Source organism: Thamnophis sirtalis, unplaced genomic scaffold, assembly GCF_051295495.1.
Source record: "Thamnophis sirtalis isolate CommonGarterSnake01/CBP01778 unplaced genomic scaffold, rThaSir2_p1.2 scaffold_4, whole genome shotgun sequence".
NCBI classification, from domain to species: domain Eukaryota; kingdom Metazoa; phylum Chordata; class Lepidosauria; order Squamata; family Natricidae; genus Thamnophis; species Thamnophis sirtalis.
The window spans coordinates 13,126,358-13,153,091 of NW_028261384.1; the positions used below are offsets into that span (position 1 = coordinate 13,126,358).

Consider the following 26,734-nt stretch of genomic DNA (forward strand, 5'->3'; position numbering starts at 1 on the left):
AAATAAAGGAAAGCTACCGCACTGAATATAATAATAATACCTTGCACGTGAAAACCTTCATTCTCTCCCATTTCATAATTGTTTTCTCCTTCTGCACCCACTCCTGTTGCAATTCTCTCTCCTTCAACCTTCCCAGCAGCATTGTTCTTTTCTCCATTTGTATCAAAGATTTGAACAGCTTCAGCAATGATATCAGCCATCTTGTCCAGCTCCAGTGGGCTCAACTTATCTACATCCACATGATGTTTCCTCAGGTCTCTCAGAACATCTTGAATAAATATTTCTTAAGAAAGAGGGGAGGGGAGGGGAAGGGAGGGAAGGGAAGTTTGATTACTTGCAAAATTTTAATATTACATATAAGAAAAAGAGAAACCAAGCATTGATGCTTTAGCTCCAGTCCTCAGTAGGAAATATTTAATTATCCTTATCGTATTATTCAGTGTTAACAGGTATAAATAATAACCTTGGGAATATTTTTATATATATAAAATAAAAAATGGCTTTCTGCCTGGATGGCTCCCAGAGTGAGCCGATAGACAGAAAGGGAAGCAGTATGCTCCCTCCCATATTTGGGCATACCAGGGGTTGTGACACAATACATACATACATACATACATACATACATACATACATACATACATACATACATAATTTTCAAGAATGGGAGAAATATTAATATTCATTATATTTAAATATAAAAATGTGTTTGTTCTATTAAGAATTAATTTGAATCTATATCAGGAAATGAGAAGGAAAAAGATATTTAGTTGGTGTTCACACAATGTACTAAAGGACTGACTAGCCAACCTAATTGTACATGGTGTGCAAATGTAACATACGTGATTAATTTGGAACTCCATGTATTGTATGAATCCCCATCACGGGTTAAGTTAACTTTGCCTATGTAATGCTACCATAGCCATTTTGAAGATAAATATATCCCTGAATATTGTGCAATTTTTACTTAGGTTCCCTTTCTCCCTTTTTCCTCCACTTTGGCTTCCACATCCTAGGCATATGACTTAAACTTCCTTTCTTAAGAAAAGGCTCTGAATCAGGAAGTCAAATTCTAAGTATTTGACGTGGTAAACTTAGTTCATATGATTTCTAACTACAAATTCTAAAATCTTACCTGGTAAGATTATCATAGTCAATGTTGATATAATTAAACAATTTGATATTAATCCATTAGACATATACTGGTAGTAATTGTGCCAGCTTGGTTAATAGTTAAAAGACCAAGGTAGACTTTGGGAAATTGAGTTCTAGTCTTCCTTAGGTACTATGAAAGTTAGCTGGGTGATCTTGGGCCAGTCAATCTCTCAGTTCAACTCATCACACAAGGTTGTTGTGGGTAAAACAGATCAAGGAAGGAGTATTAGGTATGTTCTGCATCATTAATTATTTATAAAAATAGTAAAGGCCACAAATAAATCTATTCCTAAAGCAGTGCTCACAGCAGTTTTTTTAAACCTGGTACATAAATCTCAGCCAGTTTAAAAAACCAGCATAATGTAGCTTATTCTGTATACAAGAAATTCACAGATAATGATTCTGAAAATGTGCTCTAAAACTAGTCGCTTGTTGTAAAATAGGTTATTAGGAAAAGCTCACAATGCTACCTCAAACATTTATATGTCAAACATAGGCTTATTAAAATAAATTGTACTATTCTTTTATAGATTTTGCTTGTTTGTAACATTGGTTTAATTTATGTCACAACTAGCTGTTCAGCAAAATCCTGGCTGGGGTTAAATAACCCTGTGCTTCATTCCCTTTCACTTCTTTTTCTTCTTTTCTATTATGCCTTATCTCTCTAGCCCCACCCCGAAAATGTCATAACCTACATAGCAAAGCAAAGTTGCAATCTCAAGCAAAATAAAAATAAAGGAAAAGAAATGAAATTGAAAATGGATGCCCAATGGCCCAGCTCCAGAATCCACTAAACAGCAGGTCTTTCTAATTGAATAAATAAAACCAAAACAGAAAGGGGGGGGATCTTATTTGCCTATAATGTGCTGTCTCTCACTCTGAGCACTCACTAGGATGCAAGCCCATTAAAGGAACATCTCCCAGAGATAAACTTCTTATTAAAAGTAACTGGTATCTGTATGTAAAACCTAGCCCCCTTATTAAAGGATGCATTCCTGCTATTATGAAAAAGTCTTTCTCCAAAGTAAAAAAAATATATGTAGATTTGTGGCATAAATAGCAATAGTTTTGAAAAATAATCCATGCTCTACAAATGTATAAGGTTTTTAAAAGCTGGCAAAAACAGCTGGGTATATTTGGTATGTGAATCGACTTAAAAATGAAAACATAATTGAATGAAGGAAAAGATAATGTTAAAATCTCCCCATTTGCAGCAATGAAAGTCCAAATTTACAAAACAAAAGAATTTTTTTTAATGCATTCATAGCATTGTATCTAGACATCACAAAAGTTTTATCAGGTTCCATTATGCCTATGGAAGTCCAATAGGCAAAATCCAATACATTTTGCAGCACATTATTCTCAGTAACCATTAAGTACCCAGCTCTATGTAGGCTCCTGCTAAGAAAGGTGAAAGAGGGGCCTTGCATGATAATGAAACCAGCATGGGTATAGCTTTGCTCTAACGGTAGACCTATTCCGGAGATGCGCGCGGTGTCACCTGCGCCTGCATTTACATTCCATTTTGCTTCTGAAAGCTATTATCAGGCAGGTGCCTCGCCATGAATGCTGTCACTTTAGGCATGTCCTCACTAGGCTTTCTTCTCACTAAAGAGAACACTTCAATTGATTTTGTGCTTTCACAGCAAAAGAAAATGAAAGCATGCAGTACAAAGGAGATGGGTAAAGAAAAGATACATCAAAACATGGCTATGTAATACTCCAAGCTCCTACAAAGGAATTAAAGTGTCACCAACAAGTTATATCAATCTGAAGAAAATAAACTTCTCAATGTCCGTGCGTGTTGTTGGGAGCATGATTCCAAGGTGTTCTACAAGAAGGGTAGGTGACCAGGATTTCCCTGATTCCCTACTTGCCATAATTCAATGTGGAGAACAAGTGTCCATTTCAATACAATTCAATGTACCTGAAGAGATACGACTACTGCCAATCACCTCCACTCGACCTATTAGATCCCATAGACTAGGCCTCCTCCGAGTTCCATCTGCCGATCAATGTCGACTGGCAACCACGTGGAGGAGAGCCTTCTCGGTGGCAGCTCCGACCCTATGGAACGATCTCCCCATGGAGATTCCTACCCTCACCACCCTCCAGACCTTCCGCACGGCCCTCAAAATCTGGCTATCCTGTCAGGCCTGGGGCTAAAGACTGTAACCCACCCGAATGGTATGAATGTTGTGTTTTTTAATGACGTATTGTCCTATGTGTTAAATGTTTGTTCCCCCGCCCTTTTCGAGTTGTAAGCCGCCCTGAGTCCCCCCAGGGAAAAGGGCGGCATATAAATAAACTTCTCAAATCTCAAATCTCAAATCTCAAAAAAAAGATCTGTATATGAATATCAAACCTGGATGATAATTTCAAACTGCCCGTTTAGGACTTTACACTGCAGTCCTTAACTGAAGAAATTGCAATTCTGAAGCAGACTGAGAAATTACAGTAATTGCCATGATCCTTAACTGTTGTTATCGCATCCCATAGCATAGAGTTTAAATCTTGTTCGGTCTCTCTCTGACACATTAGACTATCAAGCCACCCTGAAAATGTATACCGCAGCTCAAAATCACCAAACTCATTAACACGAACCTCTGAGATGCCTGCCCATCATTATTACATTTCCAGTTAAGCAATTTTTCAATTTAAATAAACTCTAAAGAATCTCAGGATTTCCTGAACATAGCTTGAAAATCACTAAATTAAAAGGAAACAAAAATAAAAACAAGGTGAGCGTGCATGCCTAAATAATGTACATGAATCCCTTACCATCTATTGGATTTAGAGAAAGCTTCAAATCATTCCGTGCAGATCCAGACACCGATCCTGATACTGGCCTCTGTAAAAACTGTGGTTTCATCTCAAAACCTCCTAGCTTTTCTTTGGATATTATTCCATCAAATTGGTCAATATGAAGAGGTTTAACGCTGTTGTCATAAGGAAAAGTTTCTTTAGTCCTGCTAACAGATGAATGCCCATCAAGGTTTTTGCCTGATAATTTCTGAGTGATATATGCATTAAGTTTCATCAACAGATCTTTCCTGCCTAATTGTTCTTCAGGTTTTAGTTGAAATGTATCCATCTGTGATTTGTTGAGGATCCTTGCAGGAATGTTTTCAATATACTTTGAATGGACAGGTTCTGAATAGGTCATAGCAGGTGTTTTCCCTCTAGAATTCTGCATTATATAGTTGATCATGGACCTTGGTGGAATGCTGCCAACCTAACAGGGAAAAAAAGTAAATTGCATTAGAATTATTCTTAGGATAATCCATTATAATCAACCAACATGTTGATTATAACATTCAACTCTGTAAGAATACATATAGTTGATTCTTCTGTTTTGGGCAGGGAGAAGATAATCTATGTTATATTTACCAACTGATTCTTTTCAACCTGTATATACAATATGAAAAAATGCCTTTCTGTTTGCTTATTTTTCACTAGGCATGGGGATACTTTAGCTATCTAGTTTTCCTATATTTAAAGAAGAATTTATGAAGACATTGAAACACTAATCTCTTAACCGTTTCATCATTCTAATTTTTGAGCATTCAGAATAATAGGAGCTTGATTTTAAGTTTAGTTAAAATTAAAATTCTTCTGTTCTTTCTTAAAATGCAAAGAAAATTCCAAATCCATGAAAATGAAATAGAAATACCCGAAAGAGATGGAAATAACATATCAGCAGTCTATATGGTCACTGAGAGATCCTAGAGTTAAAGGTTATGAATACTGCTTTATTAAAAATAACAAGAAATCCAAGGAAGGGAAGGAAGGAAGGAAGGAATCCACATTCACAGAGACATCCTATGGGTTGTTATTAATGTAACAGTAAGTTTTAAACATTAAGGGGGGAAATCCATTTGGTCACCAATGGTTAGCAAAGATTTGATGGCATATATCAGCCTTCCTAGGCATAGCAGACAGGAAACAGACTAGATGAGAGAATTCTCCTTTAATATAAGGCTACATTAACAGAATTTTTCTGTCTGAAAGTACAAATCGCTCACCAACTCTTTTTACAGCGTGATAAGTTAGAGAGGATCCTTTCTGAGTTTCTTTCTCTGCCTGAGGCTGCTGGAGACTCCCAGTCCCTTATCAGACTTTCCCTAGCCATCATATCTTCCACCCACCCAGCGTCTCCCAAGGTCATTCACACATAATCATTCAATCAAAATTTAAATAATTTTGACAAATTATTGACAAAAAATACAAAACATTTTAGTTGTTTTCTAACATATCCCTAAACATTGTTTCAATAATATAATTCATATCCATAATGGTATAAAATATAGATGAAATAAATATGGGTTGAAACTAAATTGATACTGGTTTGCAGATAGAACATATAGAAATTGCATTTTTGAAGTTTAACTGCAGAAATTCAGATGCTAAACAGGTCATTGTTGTCTAATTCTGAATATCACTTCCCCTCCCCCAATTATTACTGAAGAGGAAGATATATTTTTTTGGTGGGGGGAATGCAAGGAAAGGAAAAGTGAATGGGAAGAGTTGTTTCACAAACACATCTCCATGATCAGAAGATCCTTTTTAGAGAGACTGGGGTTCTTTCAATATCACTTTTCCCATTATGGTTCCACTTTTCTTATGACAAGACCACCAAACCTTAGCTTAGGCAGAGTACTCTGTTTCTATAATAGAAAACCTTATAAAATGCAGAACATAGAATAACAGAATTGGAAAGAACCTTGAGGGTCTTCTAGTTTGCAAAATATACAGTCTGGGTTACTGAGTATGGATTTTAAACAAAGAGAGAAAAGTCTAAACGTTCTAAAATACAAGGGATTTTTTAAAAAAATTCCCTGACATTCTTGTAGCAAACAAGTCTGTTGACAAGAACAAGACAGAAACCTGAAGCAGTCATATACAAATTGGGTGGAAGTGTCAATCCCAGGATAAGCTGGTATCAAGAGAATAACTTGCCAGGTCACAATCCAGCAGCCTGAAACACTGTTCAAAAAAAATCCTAATTAAAAATGTTATACAAACAATAGTAAAGCCTAAAATATCCTCACTTCTGGCAGTCCAAAGCAACAGAGGTTGAAAATATATGTGCTCCTATGGAACCTACAGTTGCAGTATTAAATTTAATGTCTGGATAGAAGCTTAGTATTATTCAGTATTCCCTGTCATTGCTGTAGGGAAAATTCACTACATTGTTTTTAATTGCAAAACAGTGGAAATCAAGTTCAATGTTATACCAGCAGTACAAAGAAGGACCACATGGACCATACAGTGGTGCTTAAAAGTTTGTGAATCCCTTTGAATTTTCAATATTTTAATATTACCTAAACAGGTCCTAAAACAAGATCTCCTATGGAAATAATATTCCGTAGAGGGATGACCAAATCAAACATAAATTGTTGGCCTAAGGATTTGTTTATCTATTATTAAATCTATTTGGCACCCACCTTGCAGTTCAAGGTGAATCTGAGTGGTTTACAGTGCAATAAAATATGTAAATGCAAATGTAAAAACAGATTAAAATTATGAAAAATCATGAAAAGATTTATGTTTGGCAAAAAAAAATTGAAGCAAAGACTACATTCCAACATAAAAACCTTATCTCGTCTATGAAACATGGTACAGATAGTCCTAGCCTTGCTACTGGTTGCTTAGCAACAGTCAAATTTACAACAGATGCTTTCCATAGCGACTTATGACTTGATTTTGAAGTTCTTAGGACCTCCAGCCTCTGAGATTTTGGGCAGTTGGCAACCAGGCTGCATTTACAGCCATTTGCAGTGTCTCACAACCACATGACCACAATTTATTACTTTTTTGCCAGAAACTGGCCTTTACTTCCAGGTATTTCCCAATAGGTACAATGGATTTGCTTAACAAATGTGGCATTCACTTAGAGACTCTGGTGTTTGTTTAACCATCACTGCAAAAAGGACACAAAATTGGGTGCGGTCAGATGGTGACCTGCTTAATACATGATTTATGACAATAATTCTGGGTGAATTACAGTCACAAATCAAAGATTACCTTAGTGCGCTATCACAATTTTGGCTTGGTTTACTACCTCTGACCAAGCAGCTTGCCGCTATTCAGGGAATCACAAGTTCTGAATTATTCCAGCAAATTCTACAGGAAAATACTAGGATGTCAGACCATGAACTGAGTTCCCAAAAAAATGAAGTAAAATGTCAACCCAAAACATGCAAATCATACAATCAAATAATATCCAAACCAGAAGAAAATTAATGTTTTGAAATGGCCAAGTCAAAGTTCTATTTTTAATCCTGTGTAAATATTGTACAAGGACCTGAAAGGGACACTACATGCAAGGAATCCCACCAACATCTCTGAATTAAAGGTATTCTGTAAGGAGGAATGGGCTCAAATTCCTCCAAGCTAATGTGCAGGAATGATCAACATTCATTAGAAACATATAGTTTCAGTTATTGCTACCCAAGGGAGGACGCACTATTTACTGAAATGTTGCAAAAAAAATCAGTATCACACATCATGGGATTCTGTTGGTCAAAAATTTACCTCCAGGACAGTTGTTTCTGGGATGGTGTTGATTTCCATAAAGTAGCTGAAATAGGAGGTGAGATTGTCATGACTTTTATCAGAAGTTTGGCTGAATCCAGTATGTGTTTCAGAATATATTGTCGGTCTGTTTTTTTTTTTCTGCTGCTGTTTTATTGCATGGAGAGTCCAAAATTACTTCATTGTAAGTTCAGCTCACTTTCTATAATGTTTAGATTTATAGGGATTCTGAAATTCTCTGTGCTTGAAGATCAGTTAAAATAATTTGTTCTCAATTATTATCTAAAATAATTCTTGTATATTCTGTACAATTTTCCAACCTGAAAATTTAAAGGATTCAAAACATACTCTGACTAATATCATATTTGTCAGGCATGAAAAACTAGGCCCACATATGAAGGTTCAATTGAACTGATTTATTGATAAAAGCCTACTCACAGAAATCTTTTCAAGAAGCAGTCAGCATCTGCTTAGAATTAGATAAGGACCAATGGCAATTAAGGATGGGTTGGACTCAATTCTTTGTCACTACATAAGGATTCTAAGATGATCCAACATTTTACTCCTCCCACAGGTTCTATTAGTCCTTATCCTACAATGTTCTGGCCAACATCCCACTTTTGTAGAATGGGAGATACCATAGAATAACATTGAAATGTCCAAATTTATATCAGGCAACAAAAACTTTGATCATCTCTAAATAAGATCATCTGGTAAAGTTGCTTATAACTATTATAACTATAAATACATACGTATTTATATATTAGAAAGTAGAGTAGAGTAGAGTAGAGTAGAGTAGAGTAGAGTAGAGTAGAGTAGAGTAGAGTAGAGTAGAGTAGTCATGGTGGTGCAGTGGTTAGAGTGCAATACCGCAGGCTACTTCTGCTGATCACCGGCTGCCAGCAGTTTGGCAGATTGAATCTTACCAGGTTAAAGGTTGACTTTCATCCTTCCAAGGTAGGTAAAGTGACCCAGATTGTTGGGGGCAATATGCTAACTCTGTAAACCGCTTAGAGAGGGCTGTAAAGCACTGTGAAGTGGTATATAAGTTTAAGGATAGGATAGGATAGGATAGGATAGGATAGGATAGGATAGGATAGGATAGGATAGGATAGGATAGGATAGGATAGGATTCTTTATTGGCCAGTGGGATTGGACACAAGGAATTTGTCTTCGGTGAATAAGGTCTCGGTGTACAAAAATATAAGTGATAAATCATGATCATAAGTCATCATAAATACATTCATCATGAATCATAAGATATATGAGAAACTCTTATGAAAAATAATACTATATTAGAAAAACTTCCAGATGACCTGGTTCCCAGAAATAAATGATTACCACAGAAAAATAATAAATCATGTTTGTCAAAAGATGATTTAACATCAAAATAATATAAAAGCTACATCAAAGTTTCTTATTAAAAAAGGTATGTTACAATTAATTTAACTTTATTGTATGAATCATGCAGAATGTTAGTCATGACGTAACCTAATCCAATAATTCATTCTAATAGGAAATAGTTGTAATTATCTTAGTTTGGAAGCAATCCACTTTTCCATTCTAAATCCATGCTATGGTTTGAGTATATAATACAGCAATTACAGAATGTCCCTTTCAATTCCATGATGGAAGAAATTATTAAATGTTCTTTGAACAGATGGAGTTAATATTCATTCGAAGTTTTTGTACTAATATTTCTAAACTATTTGTTAAGTTGAACCATCACTTGAATGAGGATAAACTTTCTTTTTTCATATATTCCAAAATATAGTTTTGTTGACCCACCATGAATGATGTAAATGACCTAGATAATATTCCACATGAACAACAACAAAAAACTAGAACATTATCTTGCAATATAAAGTCAGATTGACTATGACATACCACCTGCTAACATTAGATAAGCAAGTGACCTGTCAGAAGGAAAATTTCAGAGGTGCACATTATTTCATTTCTTTCAAACTGATGAATATTAGACTCTCCACATTTAAGTGGCTAAAATAGTTTCTCAGATGTCATAAAAAAAATGATGGTGCACTACCTGAAAAAGTAAGTACTAGAATTAATTTAATTATCTAGAAAGTACATAAGGAACTCAAGAAAATTCCCTCGTATTTAAAATGTCACTAGTTAAAATCATAAGCAAACTTTATTTGACATGAAAGATAAATAAGTTAACCAAATGTCACTTTTTTCTCAGTTTGCTCTGACTGTAGTCTTTTTATGAAGAAACTTGGTTTGCCAGCTAACTGTCATTACAAGAGACTGTGATACTATACATTAAACACTCAAAAAAATAACCTCTGTTGCATAAGATGGTGATGTTAGCTTTATCAGGTAGACCAGACAGGAAACATGATCAGATAGGATAAATCTATTTAATTGTAAAGTTACAATTACAGAATCTTGAAAGTCTGCAAGTACAAATCTCCTGCCTTTGCTTTTAAACCAGACTGATAAACCAACTGTTATTATACACTCTCTTAGTTGACCATTACATATGCAGCATATCTTCACTCTATTTCCCCAGGACCTTACCATATAGCATTTTAGATTAAAACAATGAATGGCTTATGATATTATTTAAGTTTATCTATTTAAATAATGCTGCCTTGGAGAACTTGAGAAACAAAATATTGAAGTTATACATTACCGTTTTAAAAATGTGTTAATGGCTTATGTGATAAGCAGGAGTGAAATTCAGCAGGTTCTGACAGGTTCTGGAGAAACAGTAGTGGAAATTTTGAATAGTTTGGAGAACTGGCAAATACCACCTCTAGCTGATCCCAGAGTAGAGTGGGAATGGAGATTTTGCAATATCCTTTCCCCAGGGGTGAGGAAGAAATGAGGATTTTGCAGTATCCTTCCCCTAGAGTGAGGTGGGAATGGAGATTTTGCACTATCCATCCCCTGCCACACCCACAGAACTGGTAGTAAAAAAAAATGAATTTCACTACTGGTGATAAGCCATCCATTTTTTGAAAAAGAATAAAATTAAACTGCTTTACCTCAATTAGGGACTTAAAAATGCATGTGGAAGGAGATATCAAGTATTCATTTTAAATGAGGAAACATTTTTCGAGACAAACAATGTCCACAACTAGTGAAATTTTGTTTGTACACTGGATTCTGTGAGATGGAATGTGTCCAGCTTAACTCCACTTTTTCAGGAGGACTTGTAAAAGAGAGTAAAATTAATTGGTTTTCATCAAAGAAATACCCAATGAGATTAAATCTTGCACTTCTTGTTCTGCATAATTTTGCTTCTGCATATTTCATACTAGCAAAGTTTAGCAGCTTGTAAGCACTTTTTCTTAAATATTAGAAGAAATATTTTATCAATATATGAAACTTTCAATATACTATATAAAAGCTTAATGGACATCATGCCAATTTGAGAACGAGTTTCGTTGTATTTAAGTACAATGACAATAAAGATTATGCTTACTTAGTTTGGTGTTACGTTTAAATTGCTGACCTAGAAACGAGGAAAACTAAGTTCTTGGCATCCCTTAGGCATGAAAACCATCTGGGGGCCAGGCATATAACAACTCTAACTAGCTATTCCGCAATAAATGAAGTGGATGCTAAATGATTGCGACTCTGCTTTCTAGCTGGAAAGAGACAATACTATATTCCGTTTCATATTTTTTGTGCTTCCTAATCATTCCCCAATTCTTTGGAATGCTCAAGTGCCTTCTACACATCAAAAGCAATGCAATCTGCAGGAGGAGAAGGCAAGGAGTAAAGATCAAGCAAAGATGAGAATACTTACATTTTCTCTGCCCACCTTGCTACAGGAAAGAGATTGGAGAGAAATAGATTTCAAGAGAGTACTGTAAGCTGCTTACTGTTTGCATAGCACATCTATGGTTCCCCGACCCAGATTACTGCTGTGATTGCATTACTCTTGATGTATATAAGAACAAGCAGAAGGGGCAACGCAGATCAAGCTTAGGAGACCACATACCGACTATAATAATAATCAAGTATCTGAAGGATCCTATAAAGATCATAAATGGTCTTATAGTCCACAAAGTAATTTTTTCAGCACAATTATTACTTCCAACAGCCACTGGATGAATGGTTGGTAAGCAAGGACTACCTGTAACAAGTATGTTCACCACCTGGAGCTAATCAAACTGTATTTCTTTAAAGATAAGATAAAAATCTAATAAGTGCAAATTGTGCAAAGAAACAAAATAAACAGTAGCTCATACATTCAGCTGGTGCAAGAAGGTCACATAATCTGATTATAAACAATGACATAATACAACCACCAGAATGATTCACTAGAATATTTGTAAAAGTTATGTTTCAGAAATGAAAAATTGGTAGCAACACAGAGTTGAAAAGATAGTCAAATAGAGCAGGTTAAAATGTGGAATTTCCAAATATATACTGATAAGGTCTTGGCTTATAAAACAACAGATATAAAATGAAGAAAAGAAGAAAGTGTGGATAACTGTTGTGATGTTACCAAAGAGAGTAGAATAGGAAAAAAAGAATTGGAAAAGATCCCAAACTGTCAAGAACTGAACATTGCAATTATGACGCAAAACCACCTATGGTGGTCCCAAAAGGTGTTAGCATATTGGGTGCCACACTCAAAAATCTTGCACAGGACTTAGAAAATCTGCACACTGACAAAATTTTCCTCGGTCACTTACAAAAGGTCACTTTGCTTGGATCAGTGCATATATTACTCCAATACATTATTATGACAGCAGTCCCCAACCTCTCTGGCTGTACAGACCAGGGGCAGCAAAAACAGCAATGATGGTTTCAATCGGATTTAGGATGGTGTCAGTGTCACCCTGAGGACACAGATAAACCTCCAAGTGCTTCAATGACCCTCTAAAAGGATGCAAATGACAAGCTGTCTGCAAGGAATACAAATCCTTCCACTCCCTACTATCTTGTCAAGAGCTGAAGAAGCTTCTTGGATAAGAAGCAAAATGTCTTTAAAAAAATGAAAGTCCAGTTGCCTACTGAAAAAGCACCTTTGGGACAGTGCTGCAATGTTTTTGGAAATATAACAAAGTTCTTGAAAAGTATGTCCTTTTACGCTTCAAATCAATATGCAGTATTTGTTTTACAGGACAAATCCACACTATATATTGTTCTTATCACCCTTACTTTTGATACAATGAGTTAAGAGAATTTAAGTTCTATTTTATGGAAACTAATTTTACCCTACATTTCCCTGTTCCTTTGAGTTTTCCTACTTATGGGTTGCTGAATTTGTATTTACCATTTAATGGAATTAACTTTACATGCACTTCTATTTTCATAATTAGACACAGAATCTTGCCTTTCTATCTCAGCAATTAGTCCATTTAGCTCTATCACTGTTTTGCTTTCTAAAGGCACTTCTTATTTATTGATTTCAAGACTACAAGTCTTCATTGGAGATTGTAATCAGAAGTCAAATGTGTATATCTGTTTATCACAAGCTCTAGATAGGTAAGCCTAAAAAGTCATCCATATTAGTTTGCATAATCTCTGGCAGCAAATCTCTGGTTTGATTTTGTTAGCAATTTCCTCTTCTTATTGTTGTAGAACTTGCATAGGGAGGAGGGGGAGGGGGAGGGGAGGAGGAGGAAGAAGAAGAAAAAGAAGAAGTAGAAGAAGAAGAAGAAGAAGAAGAAGAAGAAGTAGTAGTAGTAGTAGTAGTAGTAGTAGTAGTAGTAGTAGTAGTAGTAGTAGTAGTAGTAGTAGTAGTCGTCATGTGTCTAAATAAAATATACAAATAAAATAAAATAAAACCTCCAAAGTTAAAATTGCACAACTGGATTTATGTATTGTATAATGTAAAAATGAAAGTTTGGATCATGAAGCAGCTGAACTGATTGAAATCCTGACTGACTGCAGTCAGTCATAGGAAGGCTATTAGTCAAATAAATTTTTTAAATGTTACTGTTTATCAGTTTGAAGAATTTGAGCCTTAGAGAGTTTGAGAGATTCTATTTTTTGTCTTTCTTGTTGATTAGTAAAGTTACCTTCCACCAAATACTGGAATTGAAATTTTACAAATAATTTAACTAGTGGCAAATTAGAAGAACAATCGCTACTTTGAAATTTTGAAGAAAAAAAAACTACACGAATAGTTGAATGTCTCACATGCCTTCTGCCTTCAATACTTTTTACAACCTATTTTTGGGAAGATTAAGAAACATATTTTTCCTTTGTAGTGATGGGAATGGTTGCTACTAAGCATTCTGATGGGGATACCGTAGAAATATGCCAAGATATATGATTGCTTTCTCTAAAGAAGAAGTCCCCAACCTTTACAGCTTTACAGCAGAGGAGACAAGGGAATCAGCCCACACAAGAAGTGGACTGGCCCATGCATGCACACATATGCACCGGCCCATCACTTGTGCAAGTTGAGCTGGTGACATGTATGCACCAGCTCAATGCACACGCAAATCGAGTTGTTTGCAAGTGTACCAGCCCACCGCTTGTGTGGCCCAGTTCAAAACAGGCCACAGGCCAGTAGTGGGCCTCAGTCCAGTGGTTGGGGATCTCTTCTCTAAAGCACTGGCAACAGCTATGAGTGAAAATTTAAGAGGATTAAAGGAAGTTGCAGTCCCAAATGTGTGATCCACATGGAAAGTGGTATCTAATATTTCCCAGACAAAGACTGATGAGCATGAGGAGATGGAACTTGATGATGCCACAGGGAAGTATTTTTAAGAAACACAAAGCTGAATTTACAGTTTTGATGGGGTTTTTTATTAGCATTTATTATTATTATTTTTTCCCTTCTCCAACACCTTACAGTCATTATACCAACATTGTTATGTCGTCATTCCTGTACATGTATTGATGTTTTAATTTCTTGTTGATCTCAATTAGTACATTTCATTATCAAAAACTATTCAAAGTATATATGACCTAATCATAAGATTCTTCATACTAAAAGTCTCTAGAGGTTCCCAGTCATCCAGGTCATGGTTCTCCCAAAGCTGCTTTTTCAGGAGGCAACTGGATTTTGTTTTTTCTTTGAAGACATTTTGCTTCTCATCCAATAAGCTTCTTCAGCTCTGACTGAATGGTGGGGAATGGAAGGATTTATATTCCTTGCAGACAGCTAGTCATTTGCAACCTTTGACAGGGTCGTTGAAGCACTTGGAGGCTTATCTGTGTCCTCAGGGTCACCTGAGTGGTGCAAATGGATGTGGAGCCTTCTTGGAACTGCTGAAAAGACTGTGTGGTTTGTAGTTTTTTCCTCTGGAAGTCAGGAAGCTGCCTCCTGAAAAAGCACCTATGGGACAGCCATGACCTGAATTTATACAGTCCTTTAGCTATACAATTTGTGATGAACCCCCTTTAAATGGTGTGGGAGTAGGAATGGATTTCCAGAGGAAAAAAACTGCAGACTATAGGAACCAGGAGTACTACTCAGGTGACCCTGAGGACACAGATAAACTACCAGCTGCTTCAACGACCCTCTAAAAGGATGCAAATGACCAGCTGTCTGTAAGGAATATAAATCCTTCCTTTCCCCACTATCCTATCAGAGCTGAAGAAGCTTCTTGGATGAGAAGTGAAATGTCTTCAAAGAAAAAACAAGAAAGCCCAATTAACTCCTTGAAAAAAAAAGCACCTTTGGGATTCTTCATGCTACATAAATCTTTATTTTTACACCCTCCCCAAATGCTATTTTACTTTAGGAGTGCATTAACTTCAGTTCATGACATGTATCCCATTTCCTTGGCTACACTAGAAAATGTTGATTTTTTTTTTTGAGTTACATGCGTAAAATCATTTAAATGATTTTCCATTCTCTTTTATTTATCTCTTGCCAACTTCAGAAACAAGGGTAACATTAAGCAACCAACAGCCCTAAGAGTAATTGCTGTTAATATATCATGAAACCACCAATGATTTGCAAGGGAACAGAGTTCATCATGCTAAGACTCTTACATAACCTTTTCCCCCCCTCTGTGATACGCACTGAAGCTTTGAAATAATTCTAAAAGCTACTTCAGAGAAACCTGCATAATGAAGGCTGCTAATTAACACCTTCTAGTTAAAGACATCATACAGAATACAGATGATAAACTAAAAGAAAGGAGGGGGAAGGATCCAAGACTCTTTTTTGATGAAACCTAGTAATGATTTTACCTTTGAAGCCTGATTGTACAATTGCTACATAATGGGATAGATTACAGGCTGATTACCAAATGAGGAACAATCTATTCTGCTATAAATGCAGTTAAAGCAGAAGACATCTACCAATCATTTGTTTTATCACAGAGTGTGCTATGGAAAGGAAAATAGATAAATACAACAGCTTTTTTATTTTTTTTCTAGGGAATGCACTTATCTTCAGCTTCATTTCTCAACTGAAATGTCATAATGCCCCCAGGGCTGCTTCTACTACTACTATAACATTGTAGACATCCACATTACTTTTCCCAATCATCAGTTTCTGTCTGGAGCTACTTCCTGCTTAGCCATCCAGTCCTATTGTTAAAATGCTAGATTGAAGATTCACAACTGGCTACCAACTCTATTCCAATGCTTTATATAAGTGTATCTCTACATGATTAAGGGACGTGGTGGCTCAGTGGCTAAGATGCTGAGTTTGTCGATCAGAAAGGTCGGCGGTTCGAATCCCTAGCACTGTGTAATGGAGTGAGCTCCCGTTACTTGTCCCAGCTTCTGCCAACCTAACAGTTTGAAAGCATGTAAAAATGCAAATAGAAAAATAGAGACCACTTTTCGGAAGGTAACAGCGTTCCCTGTGCCTTCGCCGTTTAGCCATGATGGCTACATGACCATGGAGACATCTTTGGACAGCGCTGGCTCTTCGGCTTTGAAATGGAGATAAGAACTGCCCCCTAGAGTCAGGAATGATTAGCACACATGTGCAAGGAAAACCTTTACCTTTATACATGGTTGCTATAGCATGTCCATGTAATCCATGGCAATCAGCAATCACAGCACTTGCTCAAGCCCCAAGATTTCCTTTCAAATGAAGAATAGTCCATCTTTTAGTAAATTCACATTTGTCTGCTTATATCTTATCAAACACTGAACTATATGTTTGTGTATAAATCACAAGAAATTAAATCATATAGATTTTATTTTATTTAAATCCTAGCTCCTATTATTTTTACAAATAACTCAATGTAGTGAACATATCCAGCACACTTTTTGGGGGGTCTTTTAATGACCCTTTAATCCCTTGCATCAGGGTGGAGTCAGGGCAACTGAATGGAGCTGAGTATTTACTGGCCGGATGCCCCTCTTGTCGCCAATGCGGAGTTCACAGTAGATATATTCTCATTGTGCCCAAAGAGAGAAATATCTGCCTCTACCTAGGATTGAACTCATAGCCTTCTGATTGTGAGGCGAGAGCTCTACCTCTGTTAGGTAAGCTCCCCATTGGAAGAGCGAGTACATTCAGCGAAGAGTTGTGAGAGTTGTGTTGGAGAACACACAAACTAGCATACAGAGACACTGCAGTTTAAATAGGCTTTTACTTTCGTGGAAATAGAGGTATCAGAGTTCATCAAACAGTCCAAGTGATACACGGATAAGTCAGTCAGTCATCAATGTCTTTCAGTTAAGGGACAATCCAAATAACATAGTCCAGTGTCATATAATCAATCCAGTAATCAAGGTTTGCTAACAGTTGCAAAACTTACAATAGCTCACAGTACTCAGATCAGATCAGCCTAGCATATAACAAAACAGAGAGAGAGCTAACAGTCGTTCTGGCTCCCTCTTATGGCCGATTGAGGAAAACAGCAACCAATCACATTTTACAGTATGTTTAAAGCAACAGGTACAACATTGTTACATGATTTATATACTGCCAACTCAACCGTTAGAATTATATTCCTAACAACCTCTAAGCCACCACACCACTCTATATCCAACAGACCTTCCTCCTCCAATTTTCCCCACAACAATAGTTTTGGGAGTGGGCTGGGCTGAGAGAGAGAGACAGAGTGAGTGACTGGTCTAAGGTCACCACAGGGATTTCATCTGTAAGGCAGGACTTGAACTCACAGTCTGCTGCTTTGTAGCCCCATGCCTTAACCACTAAACAAAACAGTTTCAATGTGTCAGCAGGTGAGAATCTCTACAGAGATTGTCAATCATCCAGGTCATGGTTGCTGCAAAGGTGCATTTCCAAAAAGCAATTGGACTTTTGGGGATTTTTTTCATCTTTTCCTTTCTCATCCAAGAGACAAAGCTTTTTGAATGCCAATCAAAATGTTTTCAAGAAAAATATCAAGAAACTCCAGTGGCTTTTTGGAAAAGGATTTTTGGGGCATCAACAGATATTTATGCTTCTCTGAAAATTATGATAAATGGTTCCACATGACCATAAACATTTATTTAAATTGAAAGTGTCTGAAGAATTACAGTATTCTTGGGACTTACACCCTGAGCAGATAATAATAGCCTATGTCAGAGATTGGTTAAGCTTACTTCTTTTAACTGGGAAAGGAAGGAAAGTGCAAATTTCTATCATTATCACCTTTCAAGACCCTACTCCTAATTTAGCCAGGTGGAATAAAAACATTTTAAAAAGGCATTTCAGCTGCATGTTATCTAGGGAATCAGTGCATATTAATTAGGTAGCACTTTTAATCAATATTCTAAGCTAATGCTTAACAGTTATCATACTTAGTGTTTCATATCACTTTGCCTTAAAAACACTTTATAAACCTGTGGGCTAAAATAAAGTATTGCCCTATTTTCATAATATAAAGGGTAAGAATTGCATTGCTTATATAAAAAATTATATATTATTAAATGTACCATTATATTATCATCAGCATCCTGGGGCAAACTAGGAAGATAACAAAACCAGACGAACTAATTATATTTTATTGTAACACTACATTGACATAATTGTCACGAGTTTCAAGTAGCATCCCCAATGAAGGAAGACTCCGATGCTTGAAGTTCCTCAAAGTTCCATTTTATTAGAGATGTCATATTGGTACATCTGGGAAAACCCAAATCTGAGAGTTCCGGGTTTTCCCCACCCAAAAGAAAGTCAAAGATCCATCCCCTGCACCCACAAGTCCATCACATGGTCCAATGAATTCATCATCTCAACTGGAGACATCACCCCACAGTCACTCCTATCCAGGTGCAAGCCGTATGGCCTTGATTCCCAGAAAAAAGAATGTTGTTATGGCTAATCCTTCTCCACTCCATGCAATACCCCTTCCCGTTTTCCTAGGCAGCCCTGAAGCTCCAATGGTAAAGTTCAATTTTTTTTACTAATGGTTCTGTGGGTGTGGCTTTGTGGGCATGGCAGGGGAAGGATACTGCAAAATCCCCATTCCCTCCCCACTTCAAAATTTCCGCTAACGGTTCTCCAGAACCCGTCAGAACTGGCTGAATACCACCTCTGGTAAAGATGGCTACCAGGGCTGGCAATAATCTTGAAAGACTGGAAAAAAAACATTCCTCCTTATTTCCTTTGCAACCTAAGAAACTAGGGAGGGTCTCTTCCTAACTTCCTATCCCTCCTTCTATTCAACAGGTGTCTCCATTGTTGAAAGATGTTTTTACTGCCAGTGATTCCTTTTTGAAAATATGGTTCCTTTCTACTTGGAAGAGCACTCAGGAGTTAAAGACACTTGCCAGACAAATACCTCTCTCCTTTTCTTCTCCACCTGAAGCAGGGCTGTCCCTAATACTCAGTGGTGGGTTCCTACCAGTTCAGATCCGTTTAGCCAAACAGGTAGTGGTTTGATGGCCTGGGTCGCAGGAGCCAACAGTAACTCAGGCCTTCCATGCCCCCGAACTGGTTCTCCGGGCAGCGCCATAGATGCCACCACCTTGTTTTTTTTTTTTTGTTCTGCGCATGCGCAAAACATTTTTTTATTGTACTGCGCAAGCATGCGCAGTGCACATCAAATGTGTGCAGTGCACACCCGGGCAAACCGGCAGTAATGCCCACCCCTGCTAATACTACGTCTGAAGTGTCTGTCTGCAGCACAAAAGGGTAGGAGGATGAGGATGGTAGAGGGAAACAGTTGTTTTAACTCTTGAAATACTGCTTGATCTTGGATTAACCGGGATAATCATTAAACTTTGCTTCTGAGCTGGAACAGCTATGAATGGTGAACAAAACTAGGGATGAACTTCCTGTAGAAGTTAGCAAACTTCAAGAAACTTTGCACATCTTTCACATAATGGGGTGGGAGAGAGGGAGGATACCATAATAGAATTAGACTAACTCTTTGTTGGATCCATCTGTATGCCTTCTGTGGTGATTCTATAAGGTCAAATGCATGTTTTTCTAGCTTGGCAAACAGGTGTTCTCCCTTAGTTTTTGCAATATACTTGAAACACAGATAACAGAATTGGAAGGGATCTTGAGGAGTCTTCTAGTCCAACAACCTGTTCAAGCAAAAGACTCTATACCATTTCAGACAAGTCTAATCTCTTCTTTAAAACCTCCAGTGTTGGAGCACCCACAATTTCTGGAGTTATTCCACTGATTAATTGTTCTAATTGTCATGACATTTCTGAGTTCTAGGTTGGTTCTCTCCTCAATTAGTTTCCATCCATTCCTTCTTGTTCTGCCTTCAAGTGCTTTGAAGAATAGCTAGACATACAGACCCCCCCCCTGTCTTCTTTGGGGCAGCCCCTTAGATATTGCAACACTGCTGTCATGCCGCCCCTAGTCCTTTTCTTTATTAGATTAGGCCACTGGGAGCCACAAAGGTCCTAACTGGAAGCCCCCTGATCAATTCTGGAGCTGACCAGAAGTTCAGTTCCCCCACCATAGAGTCTCCTCCTACCGCGGCGTACTTTTTCCTCTACTTGTTATAACCGAAAGCCCTATCAATTGTGGAGACAACTGGAAAACCCTCCCCTTGCCATAGAGTCTTCTCCCGGCGCACTGTGCTTCTCTTCCCCCCCCCCAGAAGCTCCTCTCAAAATTGTAGCGCCGACCGGTGACGGAGCCACAGCAGAGAGAGAAAAGAGCCACATGCAGCTCCAGAGCCGCAGTTTGCTGACCCCTGGACTAGGCGTACCCAGTTCCTACGACAATTCTTCATAGGTTTTAGTCTCCAGTCCCCTAATCATCTTCGTTGCTCTTCTCTGCACTCTTTCTGGAGTCTCAACATCTTTTTTATATAGTGGAAACCAAAAACGGGATGCAATATATCAAGTGTGATCTTACCAAGGCATTATAAAATGGTACTAATACTTCACATGATCTTGATTCTATCCCTCTGCTCATGCAGCCTAGGACTGCTTTGGCTTTTTTTTTTTTTTGCCTGCAGCACATTGCTGATTCATATTTAAGTGATTGTCCACTCCAAGGTCTTCTTGCAGTTACTAATATTGAGCCAAGTACCATCCATACTATACCTTTGCATTTGAATTTTCTTGCCTAAACGTAGAACCTTGCTTTTTTCACCATTGAATTTCATTTTGTTAGATAGTGCCCAACGTTCATGTTTGTCTAGATCCTTCTGGATCTTATGCCTATCTTCTGGACTGTTGGCTATTCCTGCCAGTTTGTGTCATCTGTACATTTGATAAGTTTCCGTCCTCTCACCTTGTCTAAATCATTTATGAAGCTATTGAAGAGTACCTGGCCTAAGACAGAGCCTTGGGATATTCCCTCCAGTAGATGCAGCTGCATTAAAGATTATTTGTTGAGTACTCATGGGGGCACCATGAAAGCCTTCCTTTCATAATGGCTGCTGTTCTCCCTGATTTGGAGGCACGAAAGATATCGGTGCAGATGCTGCTGAGTTTGAAGGGCGAACTAATCTTTTTTCTGATGCCGACATCCCAATATTACTTCAGAATGTCTAATTCATGAGTAGACATAAGGCATTATCTTTACACATTAATCAAATTTATAACCCATCCCACAGAAAGTGATTCTTTCCTTACAAACAGCTTTATGGACAGCTTGATCTTTGCTTGTCAACTGCGAAGGAGATGATATTCTCTGTAAGACAAGCCCTGTTTGTTCATCGGTTGTCTCAACTATCATTTCTAGCACTTGAGTAAGCAACTTTAATTTCTGTTTCTACGTGAAATGAGTGGCTGCCCCTAAATCTACAAGAGCAGAAAGTTCTACTTCTGCTTTGGGGGCATTTTTGGGACCTTTTTCAGGCCATTTTCAGGCCATTTTGTTGGGTCATTTTCCGGGGCTCTGGGGCCCACAAAGACCAGATGGGCGGCGCATTGGAAACCAGAAGAACAGCTGGCAACGGCATGCGTGCTCACCACCACAGCTCTGGTGCTATTGGCTTAGGCTGGATGAGACAATGATAATGGGTCAGAGCAGAATTACTGAGCAACATTGATCAGGAGTAAGGAGACATTCCACTCGCTTAGATTCTTATCTTTGCAAAGACATAGGCTGATCGCGCATTGTTACCTTTAACCCCATTCCTTGCCAAGGCTGAAATATTTAAGCAACACATATATCTATGTATCAAAAAGATGAGCATGTGAAATGATGCAGCCATCTCCTCAATTTGCCTTAATCAATTTGGTTAGTAACCTACTGAGGACAGGATTAACTGTAGTGCTTTAAGAATGGAGAAAGAGCAATGAAAAACTAGAAACATCTCAGTTTCTAGGTATGTCCCTTAGCAGACAGTATTGTACTGGGCTTTTAAAAATGTGTATTCCAGGACTACTTTTTATTCTGCAGACCCAACACCTCTGTGTATCTGTCTCCAAGGCAACACAGAATAATAATAGTGAATGGTGTCATCATAATACACTTCCTTACTAAAGAGCTCCAGCATAGAGAATGATTTATGGATTCATATGACATCCGCAGCTTCACCAAAATACCTCTTGGACACATTTTCACTTTTCAGCAGCTTCAAAGAAAATCCTCAGTTCACTGGAATTTCAGAAAGAGCTAAGCCAAAAGCACCAGAGGCAAATGAAACCATTAATTAATTCCTAAACTACTCTGACACATTTTTGCTGGCTTCTTTCATTATGGCTAGCACAATCTTGCTCCTTAAATTCTGAATTGTTGATTTTATGCAAACTACTAAGATATTTTCTCCATATATTTTCGTTTTAATGCTTTATTTTAGAATATTGGTTCCAGAAAAAGTCTGCAAACCCTTTTGCATATACCTGATATAGAAGATAACCAGGTGGAACTGTAAACTGTAAACTGGAACCTGAGGGTGGAGTCAAAGATGTCATCAGTTTGAAATCATTACATTCAGTGTTGGGATTCAGCCAGTTCGCACCTATTTGGGAGAACCGGTTGTTAACTTTCTAAGCAGTTTGGAGAACTGGTTGTTGGAAAAAATCTTCTTTTGGTCTTTTCCCACTTTACAGGGCTAATCCTGTAAGGAAGGCAAGAAGGAAACATTCCAGTCTTGTTTCTAGCATAATCTTTATTGCCCTGCTTACAGAAACTGCCTCTTTGGTTAACCTTATTACATTGTAATAGCTAAGGCGAAGCGTCCATCGACCTGAGTGATGTTGAGTGGGCCATGCCCACCCAGTCACATGACCACCGATCCATGACTGCCTAGCTGGTCATTAGGGCAGAGAACCGGTTGTTAAATTATTTGAACCCCCACCAATTATATTCCCACAAGACACAAAAGTCCAGCCCCTACCCCCCACAAATTCTATTGACCCTTTTCTAGCACATTGGCTTGACTATTAGTAGATCAGATTCTTGTCTATAGTTAGCATGAAATAAACTTTTAGTGCTCTGAACTCTACTCCTGTCCGGGTTTCTCGCATCTGACATCTGATGCATCATTTCACTATCTGTATTCTACACTATCTGTGAATGTATCCCATTGTTTAACTGATTTCAATTATTTTCCTTTTCTGCCTTTACGTGATCAATATGTTGTCAGGTTCCATCACTTCATTACCACAACCTCAGTTAACAGCAACAACCCTTGTCATTTCAATTTATTTATCTATTCTAGAACTTGATTGGTTGCGTCCACACGTAAGATTGAATACCAAGTTGATTTGCTAGTTTCAAATTCTGGCTAGTGCTATGCCACAGAAAAGGATGTACAATACACATGTATATTAGTGAACCAGAGAAAGAGGGTGTGTTCTGTAAATACAGTCTGTATTTTGTCTGAGTACCACTTGCCACAGCTGTGGGAAATAGCAAACCTTAAGTGGAAATGTTTCCCAACCTGAACTACTAATAGAGAACAAAATGCAATGGGAAGATTGCATCCTTTATCTCCTACATTAAGAGGAAGGTTGTTCTAGTTTAATGCATCAGCCAGAAAACAAACAGATACAATGAGTTGTTTTGCCCTTCTCTGCCATTAGAACATTCAGTTCTAACTTGTTTGTTTATTTAGCATATGGCACATGTTAGCCAGGGATCATCAAAGTGGCTGGCTGCATCTGTGAAAGGATTTCCCCCCCCCCCAGGCGGTTTTATCTCTTTACCCACGGTACGCCTGACTGCTAATAGGCAGATGGGGGAGGCGCCTTTCTTGTACCTTCTGCGGTTTTGTTCACTCAAGGGAATTGAACCGCTAAGCTGTCTACCTTGATCTGCAAGCCCAGTGTCTTACCATGTGAGCCACTGCAGCCCCAGTTCTAACTATCAGTTGCCATAGGACTGAACATCTGAAGGGAAAGAGATATGTGGACAATACAAGAAATAAAATATTAAATTAAGATAAAACCATAATAAAATCTCCATTATAAGGAATCAAGGATAGATGTTACACTTTGGTATCTAAGAAAACTAACCATAACTGCTTCTGGTATGGCTACAATGAAATCACCCTAGTTGCCTTGAAATTTCCGATATTTTTCAGTTATATGTGTTATAGTTTTTTTCCAAAGCACCACAATCACATTGCAGGCTCCCATCCATTCACCACTTAAAAGAGCTTTGTCTTAGTACTGGTATGGTATGTACTGATTATCTTCGGGTGACTCCAGATTTTGGAGGGCAACTACATTCCTGTAGTCACCAAGGTGGCTCCAACGGTGCGGCAGCGGCAGTGTCAGCCTGAGGCACAGCAGGGCTGGGGTGGCCACTTGGTGCCCCGTAGGCGGAGGCTGCAGCAGCAGCATCTCTGGATGGGGCCGCAGCTGGCAATGGCTGCCTCACCAGGGACAGCTCCTTCCTCCTCCTCCTGCTCCTCAGTGGATGCCGGCTGCCTCCTCTCGCCGCCGCCACTGAGGGAAGCCGGGTCGGGGGCAGCGGCTGCCTCTCCTCCTCAGCCTGGCTGAGCCAGCGCCTGAGGGAGGCATCGACATCGTCGGTGGCAGCATCGAGCCTTCCTCCCACCAGTTCCAATGCAACAGCAGCCACTGCAGCAACAGCAGCAGCAGCCTGAATCAGCGGCAGAGGCACAGGAGAGGAAGAAGATGGTGCAGCCCGCGATGCTGCCTTGGTGGGCTGGCAGCAACAGCAGCAATGACACCAGCTTGAAGGAATTCCTGTCCGGCCTGCTGGCCCAGCCACCACCGCCTCCCCCGGCCTCCGCCGCCATCTCCGTCTTGGTCTCCTCCTGGTCTCCCAGGGCGTCTCCATCGCAGAGCCTGGCACTGCTCTCACAGGGAGGAGGAGGCGTGAGGGGTCCAGCGGGTGCCCAGTTGAAGAAGAAGAGCGGTTTCCAGATCACCAGCATGACCCCGATGCAGATCTTGGCCAGCCTCAGCTCCAACAACAGCATTGCTGAAGACACGGAGAGCTACAATGACCTGGACGAGTCACACATCGAGGACTTCTCTGCTGAGATCCTGGACATCTCACTATCCCGAGCCACTGACTTAGGGGAGCCCGAGCGCAGCTCCTCCGAGGTGATGCTCAACAACTTCCACAAGGCCGACAGCTCCTGAGCCGTCTCCCCCAACCAGCCTCACCAGGCCCAGCAGCCCCAAGACCTGACCAATGGCAGCGCCCACCTGCCGCCCCACTACGCCCACAGGGGACACCCCCAGCCTCCCTCCCATGTTGGGTGTCCCCCCACCCATGTCCAGAGGGGCCCCATCCAGCCTGTCACGGGGAGCTTGGAAGGGGCCAGGCCGGGCCCTGCAGGAGTGTCCTCCCTGGCGGCTCTTGCAGTGGCCACAGTGGCTCACTTCCATGCAGGAGCCGCCTCTGCTGGAGGAGCCATGGCCAGTGCAGCGAGTGGCACAGTGCCCGCCAGGTGGGCAAGTCCCTTACAAACCTTGCCGCTGCTGGCAACGGCATGACCCTGCCCGGAGGGAACCACCCTGGGAATGTTTCTTTCTTCACATGCTTTTGGTAAATGTGCCAGGTCCAACGTCTTTCTAGCAATTGAAAATTGTTTCTCACATGGACAATTATATGTTGCGTGTTCTAGAGTCGGCAAACCAGACAATCTCTATATCTGCACAGACAATGGAACAACAAACAATATTGTATACCCACAAGCATTGTGAAATTAAACATATTAGAAACTTGCGCCTTCTCTTTTCTTTCTTTTCCATTTAACCAGACTGGGCCACAGTAACGTGTGGCCGGGTACAGCTAGTATATATACATATATATTTTCTTCAAATGCCAACCATTGACTCTTTTTAATTATTTTTAATATAAACAAATGAAATGGGAAGTTGGCAAAATGAAAGCAAAGCATCAATTTCAAGCACCATATGCAACAAATAATAGCCCCCATTGGGCTGATTTGCACCTTTTGATAAATTGTATTTTGTGAATTGCTATATCAGTCATTTTGTGTGTGTACCTGATACATGGATTCAAAATTCTATCTATACTCCTACTATAAAAAGATTTACTGTGTCACTTTTCCACAAATAGATTGTAACAGCAAAATGAATTAAGCTCTTTTACCTTAAAAGGGGATTTGTTGGCATTTATTGTTGAATATAAATTTGGAGCTCCAGACTGAGAAAGAATATCCAGGTAGGAAAGGTATTGTTGAGGGGACACATCTTTTTCCAATTTCCCGTCAGGTTCCTGTTTTGAAATCCTATGCAATACAATCAAGGTAAATAATGTTATCTGCATTTTAAAAAATATGCAATAGATTTAAAAAAACTGAAATATTTGAAATATATA

General features: G+C 38.8%; 1 protein-coding gene across 3 annotated transcripts in view; it reads right to left on the reverse strand.

Moving 5' to 3' along the window:
• Nucleotides 1-26,734, reverse strand: part of PTPRN2 (protein tyrosine phosphatase receptor type N2) — a 722,783-nt gene that overhangs the window by 488,147 nt on the left and 207,902 nt on the right. For all 3 annotated transcript variants that reach the window (XR_015696316.1, XM_087712495.1, XM_087712494.1), the window contains exons 5-7: nucleotides 26,507-26,645; nucleotides 3,934-4,387; nucleotides 41-283 (exon numbers count right to left, since the gene is read on the reverse strand). Coding sequence is in view for 2 of the 3 variants with exons in the window: in XM_087712495.1 (XP_087568621.1) it covers nucleotides 41-283; nucleotides 3,934-4,387; nucleotides 26,507-26,645 (836 nt within the window). In the remaining variant the exon portion in view is untranslated. The remainder of the gene's footprint in view (nucleotides 1-40; nucleotides 284-3,933; nucleotides 4,388-26,506; nucleotides 26,646-26,734) is intronic.